Here is a 9,110-nt window from a genome sequence, read left to right on the forward strand (position 1 = left end):
TTGACATCTTCTATTTTAATAAGAACATATCTAGTATTTCCCCATTTGGTGTATGCATTTATTTTTAAATATTTTTATTTATTTATTTATTTATTTTTTAAGATTTTATTTATTTATTTGACACAGAGAGAGACAGTGAGAGAGGGAACACAAGCAGGGGGAGTGGGAAAGGAAGAAGCAGGCTTCCTGCCGAGCAGGGAGCCCGATGCAGGTCTCAATCCCAGGACCCTGAGATCATGACCTGAGCCGAAGGCAGTTGCTTAACCAACCGAGCCACCCAGGTGCCCCTATTTTTAAATATTTTTAAATAGATATAGATTCCATAAGCCCTTACCTGCAATTCCAAAATCCAAGCAGCTTTGGAAATTGAGCCATTTCACTTTCTGGAGCACTGAGCTTTGTTCCTATCATGGGATCAGTTGAGGCTTATGAATAACACATTGATCCAGACAATGATAACTGCCCAATCATACTTATTTTGTATTGGTTATTTAAATTCTGAGAACTGTTTCCTCCCAAATGAAAGATTCTTCTCTTTTATCTTTACTATTCCCACTAATAATTTCTCTCCAGTCTCAACAGACTCACATTTAACAAATATTTCTTAAACTCTAGTTAACTTTATTGAAAAATACCACACTCCTGGTATTGTTCTAAAAAACTCCCATCCAAAGCTAGAGGGTATTATGCTAAGCGAAATAAGTCAGTCAGAGAAAGACAATTACCATATGATCTCACTGATATGTGGAATTTGAGAAACAAAGCAGAGGATCATAGGGGAAGGGAGGGAAAAATGAAAGAAGACAAAACCAGAGAGGGAGACAAACCATAAAAGACTTTTTTTTTAAAGATTTTATTTATTTATTTTTTTGACAGAGAGAGAGATAGCGAGAGCAAGAACACAAGCAGGGGGAGTGGGAGAGGGAGAAGCAGGCCTCCTGCGGAGCAGGGAACCCGATGCGGGGCTCGATGTGGGGCTCGATGTGGGGCTCGATGTGGGGCTCGATGCGGGGCTCGATGCGGGGCTCGATCCCAGGACCCTGGGACATGACCAGAGCCGAAGGCAGATGCTTAAGGACAGAGCCACCCAGGCGCCCCAAAGACTCTTAATCTCAGGAAACAAACTGAGGGTTGCTGGAGTGAAGGGGGGTGGGAGGGATGGGGTGGCTGGGTGATAGACATTGGGGAGGGTATGTGCTATGGTGAGCACTGTGAATTGTGTAAGACTGATGAATCACAGACCTGTACCCCTGAAATAAATAATACACTATATGTTAAAAACAAAACAAAACAGTTTAGACAAGTAAAGTTAAGGTTTTCATTACTGTCAAACTAAGTATCTATGACTTTTGGTTGCTCAACAATTGGACTACTCACTATTTCCAGGATATCACAATGACACTACTCCCATAAAATAGGAATATGATTGCTTCCACCACTTAGGGCAAACATTGGCAAAACATGGCCCATGGAACAAGTTCATCCTGTGGCCTATTTTTGTAAATAAATGTTTACTGGAACATAAAAAAAAAAAGCCTCTCATCCATATGTTTAATCTTTATTTAATCTTTACAACTCTGTGAGATTATTAGAACTATTTCCATTTTACAGACAAGAAAATGGAGGCACAGAGAGGTTAAATAATTTCCCCAAGGTCACATAGTTAAACAGAAGTGGTATGACTGTGGAGCCCACATTATCCTTTTTTTTAAAGATATTTATTTATTTATTTGAGAGAGAGAGAGCATGAGCAGTTGGGAGGGGCAGAGGGAGAGGGAGAAGCAGGCTCCCTGCTGAGCAGGGAGCCCGATGCAGGGCTCAATCCCAGGACCCAGAGATCATAACCTGAGCTGAAGGCAGATGCTTAACTGACTGAGCCACCCAGGTGCCCTTGGAGCCCACATTATTAACCTCTACTTATACTGATTACTATGGACTGAGACTGTGCCAAGTCTTTTCACAAACTTTATTTCATTTAATCTTCAAAACACCTGTAATATATGTTGTCATTTTATGGAAAATAAACTGATTTTTAACAAACCCTAGATTAAACAAAATATCAACTACAAACATGAAACTAAAACCCAGAAACCTTAACTCTCAATTCAGTGCTCCTTCAATGACATCATGGAATTAAGAAATGTTACCCACATGGTATTGGAAGATAAAGGAAGAAACAGTCTAGCATTACTGAGCCCTGATCATGTTCCAAGCACTCTATATATCTCATAACATTTACTCTTCTCAGCAGCTCTGTGAGGTACATTAATCCCACCTTATAGATTAGGAATCTAAGGCTCAAAAATGTTAAATAAATTACCCAAGATTTCATGAGTGAGCTAGGATATAAACCCGGACTGGGCTGGCCCAAAGCTGAAAGGTTTCCCTTGAACAGGAATGTGGCATGATAGAAAGAAGTAGAGACTAACAAGGAAGAAGGCAGGGAAAGAAATTATGAGGTTGTAGGGTATTGTGACACCTTCTCCTTCATGTAGCTTTCCGGATAAACTTCTATTTCTTAAATTTTCCAAACATATCATTTTAGTCTGTCCCAGTCTTTTTTTTTTCTCTTGTATTTCTTTTGGTCTCTTGGGCTCCTGCATCAAAGCCATCCCAAAGCATCAGAAGGAGGAGGGCAAAAGGGAGACTATAGGAGGGAGGTGCAAGATAAAAGAATCTTTCCTGATTTGGCTGTGTTCTCTGATCATGGGAGAAAAGGAAGATAGTTTCTGTACCATCTTTCTTTGTAGTGATGCATCAACTTTCTTTTATACACATTCCCCAAGTCTTTTCCTAACTAGCCTGGTCATTTTAGGAAGACCCTGAGTCAAAGGCATCTGAATAAAGTGAGTGCATTCTATTACCTGCTTCATTCCTCTTCAAGTGGTCAATTTCCCCATGTTTTCTTTCTGTCCAAGACATCCCTCTTCCTGTTACTCTCTACACCTAATAAAACTCAAACTCCTATCAGCATTTTCCACACCTGGTCCATCCTAATACTCAGATTAATATCACATTCTACATCTTTTCCGCTCATAGCTGGTTTCTTTATTCTTACTCTGCCTGGTCTCCCTGCAGCCTTTGTAACCCTCTATTCATAGTTGATTCTTTCCTTCACCTAATCTTTCATTGGATCTGTTGTCTATATAGCAAATTTATCCTACCCAAACATCATCTATCTTATCTACAGAAGTTCTAAACTTTTGCACTTAATCTAACTTCCTCATGTTTTATCTGGTCCCTGAAGATTTACTCACTTTTCTATAGGTTGTTTTCCTTACATATTATTCCAACTTTGTCAAATTTTCTGGTAATTCATTTAAATTCCCTACTCTGGATCATTTCTAACCAACTCCTTTTTACATTCTGCCTTCTTTATATGCCATTCCTATCATCTGTATCTAATCAGTTCTGCCCATCTCATACCTTTCTCCATTTTCCCATCCATCCATACAACCATTATAATACCTTTACTAATCAGTTACTAAAGCAGAGCTTGTAACAAGAGCTATTGTCAGAAGGAGAAACAGAAGTATCAGTAAATAATCTGCATCTAGAAATATGGGTAGATTTGGAGCATGATAACTAGCAAACTGAAACATGATAAACAAGAATCTGTTCTTGACAGAAAGACTATGTGGAAATCACAGAGTTAGAGAACATCATAAAATATTTAGAAAAATGGAAATAGTAGGCAATGACTGGATTATTGTAGCACAGTTAAGAAATATATTTTGGGGGATTTAGTATGTATTTCTCCAAAATTGGATGCATTTAGGGTCAGTGATATGGGTAGATTTCTATGTAAAATTTCACTCTAGACAAAAATGGCAGTTAGATTGATGAGGGCTGAGGTTGAAGGAAGAAAGACAATGTAATAGGCTATTGAAATGGCTAAATTAAGAAATAACAAGGACCTGGTGGACATAAGGGACTAGGGGGAAGGCAGTAGAAATAGGACAGGAGAAAGGAACAGAGATGAGAGATAATTAAAGAGGAAGCTGAGATAGAACTTGGATTAGTTGTGGGTGAGATGTGGGTTTGGGTAGGAAAAATAGGTATGGAAGACAGGAAATTTTCAGATCTCTGGTATACGTGACTGCATGGAAACTAATGTTATTGATTGCAATAAAGGAATAACAGGCTTAGGAAATATTTTTCTAGACATTTTGTATTTGAGGGACTCGTGTGACATCAAGAGAATTATGTCCCCTCCTTGTTATACCATTAAGGACATGTAGGGCACTTTGGCATAAAGTTCCTCCTTTACGTCCACCTAAGTGATAGCAGCAGTGATATAGCTAGTAAAATAATACCTGGACTTCCACAGGCTCCAGTGGAAACAGTAATGAGAGGAACTTCATCAAACCAGTGTCAGGAAAAGGAAAGAAAGAAGGACAGTTAATGTCTCTATGTGGAGATGCCACACAAGCCAAGATCTGAAGGTTAATTAGGAGTAAGCTACCCTTATGGAGATTGCAGCATGAGCAAAGGTACAGAGGTGATAAGCATGTTGTATGCCAAGAGTCGCAAGGTATAAAATACAATGTATGCTTTGGCAAGAAATAAGGTTTTGGTAGTAGTAGTGGCATATCATGAAGTACTTCTATGCCCTGTTAAATAGCTTGGACATTATTGTGTAGGCAGTGGGGTATTATGGAAAGATTTTAAGTAGGAAGTGAAATGGTCAGATTTGAGCTTCAGGGAGAGACTATAGGCAGTGAAACCAATTAGGAGTCCACATTTGAGAGGCTAATTTTTCTTTCTTTTTCTTTTCTTTAGCATCCAGAGCATCAAACATGATAGAGAAAATTAAAGGCTGAGCAAAAGGTCTGAGGCCAAGAGGGTCAAATGCACAATAAATGGTATATGAGGCAGTTACTGAGGAGAAAGAATCAAGGGTAAGGATACGAATGACAATTGTAATTTTAAGGTTCCCTTTTATGAAGCTGGTATGTAGTATAGGGGTAGGCATAGCAGTTTAAACTTTCAGGGATGAGAAGATGAAGATATGTCCCTACCACTAGATTATAAACTATTTAAAGATTTATTATCTTATTTACTTTTTATGTATCAAATCTCTGAATCTGTGGCCTGGAGCATAGTTGATCCACCATGAATTTTGAAATAAATAAAACTTTGCGCGTGGATGTTAAGGAGGGGAGTGATGAGAAATGCAAGCCAGGGATATGGGCATTTTGTAATTGCATTAAAGTACTTTAGTACTGAGAGAAATGCAAGGGGCTCAAGTACTTAGTAAGGGTCAAGTACTGATGGCAAAGCATAAAGAGAAAGAGAAACTCAGGTATAAAATCATTAGCAAATTCAATATTTTTAGATTCCATACATTAGTGAGACATGCAGTATTTGTCTTTTTCTGTCTTATTTCACCTCTCATAATGCCCTCAAGGCCCATCCATATTGTCACAAATGTCAGGATTTCCTTCTTTTTTATGACTGAATAATATTGCATTATATATAAATATATATGTATATGTATGTTATATACATATATATCACATTTTGCACGTATATTATATACAAGTATGTACATATATACATATACACACAATATACATGTATATTATATACATATACATATATATATCATTTTCTTTATCCATTCATCCATTGATAGCCACTTAGGTTGTTTCTGTATCTTGGCTATTCATAGAAACAAAGCCCTGGGTATTATACTCAACTAATGAATCAAACACTACATCAAAAACTAATGATGTATTATATGTTGGATAATTGAACATAATAAAAAAAAAGAAACAGAGAATAGAGTTATAATGGTGGTTGCCAGGGGCTGGGGAGTGGAGGAAATGGGGAGATGTTGGTCAATGGGTACAAAATTTCAGTTATAAGATGAATAAGTTCTGGGGATTTAATGTATAGCATGGCGACTATAATTAACAAGACTGTATTGTTCGCTTGAAGGTTGCTATGAGAGTACAGCTTTAGTGTTCTCATCATAACAGCAACAAAATTATAATTGTGTGAGGTAAATATTACGGTAAACATTTCACAATATATACTTGTATCAAATTGTCACATAGTATACCTTATATGTTATATGTCAATTATATCTCAATAAAGCTAGAAAAAATCATTATCAAGTTGAAGTTTGGTATGTGAGCACATTCTGCCCCTACTAACCTCAAAAGAACAGGCCTGAGACTAAAAAGTAAGGAAACTCCTGAGGGGAAATAGCACCCTGGTGTTAAGCTGATTCTCCCCTATTCTCCTTTCTAATCTCCGTACTGCCTTCCAGTGCTATGACCATAGAGAGACACTAGGGAGACAGTAACCCTTTCTTCACACCAACTTCCATGTGAATATGTCCACTTCTGTTTCACATCAAATTCAGAAGAGGCTTGAAGTTTTGAAAGGGCAAATTTTATTTTCAATACCAAGATAAACAAAGAGAGTCCTCTACTTCAGGTATGCTTTTATACTGGTCTTGTTCCTGCTAAAATATTTTTAAAAAGGAAGCCATTAGATTGAGATGGCTCTCATGCCTTGGTTGCCTGCTTAAGCAAACCAAAACTTAAGCTAGAGTCAATTGTAAATGTGCTCATAACCAAGAAAACAAAATTTAAGAATAACCAATCACAAACAGCCAGTGAGACTTTCCCAAGTAAGGCAACCACTTAAACTGTAGCCAATCAAATAATGCCCTTGCTTTGCTTTTGAGTCTGCTCTATAAAAGCCTTCCACTAGCTTCTGTCTGTAAAGCACACTTTACCACTTTCAGTTTGGTGCTGCCCATTTTAAATCAATTTTGCTCAAATAAACTCTTAAAAATTTTAATATGCCTCAGTTTAATTTTTAACAATGCTAAAGGAAGGTGTTCTACTCTCATTCCAAGGGAGCACAACTTTTAGAACTAATGGAATTCTCAGTTCTTCTACCATCTAGAATCCACTTCCTAATATAATTTCTAGGTGGGTCCCAAGTCCTCCTCTTAAGTGCTAGGTTATGTAGAACTCTCTTTCTATAGATGCTGTGACTTTCTTGGGTTCTACTTTGTTCCCTCTTTCTTGTAGTATGGAGTCACTTCTGTAGCTGGGCTCTAAAGATTCTCTCCCCTAGATATAAATCCAGGATGTATCTTACAGTCCCTTCTTTGTGTTACCTGAATATTTTTGAAGCTCTGAGGTCCTGACTTCCTGGTTCCATCTCTTACTATCCGTGTGACCTGGAACAAGTTACTTAATCTCTTTATGCCTCAGTTTTCTAAGGTGTTAAGTGGGGTTAATAATAGTATGAACTCACAGCGTTCTTCGGAAGATTAAATGTATTAATATCTGCAAATTTTTTAAAACAGTGCCCACACTATCAATGCATAGTAAGTACTTAATTGTGTTATACATTATTGTTATTCCTCCACTATGTAACTTATTTCCTCAAAACAGAGTCACAATCTAGCTCACAAAAAAACTCTTACTTTAGGGCAGCCGAGACTCTCTTACTATTTGTGGTTTTGATTTATATTCTTCAGGGACCAACTAGTAATCACTTTATTGGTATATGCTTCTCCAAGGGCGATAACAGATTTTTATCCTATCACCAATATGAAACAGTTTATTTTTGTCCACTTTTGTCTTAGCTCATTTCAAGATTACAGAAGAAAGTGATGGCCTCAGTTCAGTGATGAATGACATGCATTACATGCATTCTGTCAATATAAACCCACCAAGAGAAAGGCTGGGTTCTTGCTGTTGGCACCTGAAGATTCTCTGTTCTCTCTCCTGAAGAGCAGTGGGCAACACTGACACCATGGAGCAGAGGAACCAGAGTGGGAGGGTAAGAGAGTTTGTGTTGCTGGGCTTCCCAGCTCCTCCACCAGTGCGGGCACTTTTATTTGCCTTTTCTCTGCTGGCCTATGTGTTGGTGCTAACTGAAAATACACTCATCATTATGGCAATTAGGAACCACCCCACCCTTCACAAACCCATGTACTTCTTTCTGGCTAATATGTCCTTCTTGGAGATCTGGTATGTTACTGTCACTATTCCCAAGATGTTAGCTGGCTTTGTTGGCTCCAAACAGAGCCACGGACAGCTGATCTCCTTTGAGGGCTGCATGACACAGCTCTACTTTTTCCTGGGACTGGGCTGCACTGAGTGTGTCCTTCTGGCTGTTATGGCCTATGACCGCTATGTGGCCATCGGACACCCTCTCCACTACACTGTCATTGTCAGTGGCCGACTGTGTGTGCAGCTGGCAGCTGGCTCCTGGGCTGGAGGTTTTAGCATCTCCATGGTCAAGGTTTTTCTCATTTCTCACCTCTCCTACTGTGGACCCAACATCATCAACCACTTTTTCTGTGATGTCTCCCCATTGCTCAATCTTTCATGCACTGACATGTCAACAGCAGAGCTTACAGACTTTGTTCTGGCCATTTTTATCCTGCTGGGGCCCCTCTCTGTCACTGGGGCCTCCTACATGGCCATCACTGGTGCTCTGGTGCACATTCCTTCAGCTGCTGGGCGCCGTAAAGCCTTTTCCACCTGTGTCTCTCACCTCACTGTTGTGATCATCTTCTATGCTGCCAGTATCTTCATCTATGCCCGGCCAAAGGCACTCTCAGCTTTTGACACCAACAAGCTGGTTTCTGTACTCTATGCTGTCATTGTACCATTGCTTAACCCTATCATTTACTGCTTGCGCAATCAAGAGGTCAAGAGAGCCCTACGCCATACTCTGCACCTATTCCAGGGCCAGGATGCTAAGCATGGGAAACCTAGCAGACATAGGTAGAAAATGCTCTTAAACTTGGGATCTACATCTTTTAAGTCCAGAGAAGTTCTTATGGCCTAAATTAGGGACTAGGGTTCAAAAGCACTATCAAGGAACTAATCCAGGAGAAAGAAGAGGGATGGATTGCAAGCTGGCAGCTGGATTTCTGAACAACATTGTAAATATATGCTAGAAGTTCTCATGTCATCTGCTCTAGTGTAATTTACATAGAACAGATTCGTGTATCATGCAATCTGGTGGTACAGAAAGGATTGAGCGGAAGACTGATTGCACTTCAATATTTAAATAAGCAAACAAATGCAGAACTAGTATCTCTCTAAATGGCCTTTCCTGCATTTGCT

The 9,110-nt window shown here is 39.0% G+C and overlaps 1 protein-coding gene across 1 annotated transcript; it reads left to right on the plus strand.

Annotated features, from left to right (window-relative positions):
- Nucleotides 1-7,773: 7,773 nt before the first annotated feature.
- On the plus strand, nucleotides 7,774-8,769 carry OR6A2 (olfactory receptor family 6 subfamily A member 2). The gene has a single exon (XM_028116782.2). The coding sequence runs from the start codon at nucleotides 7,786-7,788 to the stop codon at nucleotides 8,767-8,769; it is 984 nt and encodes a 327-aa protein (XP_027972583.1). The 5' UTR covers nucleotides 7,774-7,785.
- Nucleotides 8,770-9,110: the final 341 nt, after the last annotated feature.

This window comes from Eumetopias jubatus, unplaced genomic scaffold, assembly GCF_037043125.1.
Source record: "Eumetopias jubatus isolate StellerSeaLion01/CBP00866 unplaced genomic scaffold, mEumJub1_p1.0 scaffold_13, whole genome shotgun sequence".
Classification (NCBI taxonomy): Eukaryota; Metazoa; Chordata; class Mammalia; order Carnivora; family Otariidae; genus Eumetopias; species Eumetopias jubatus.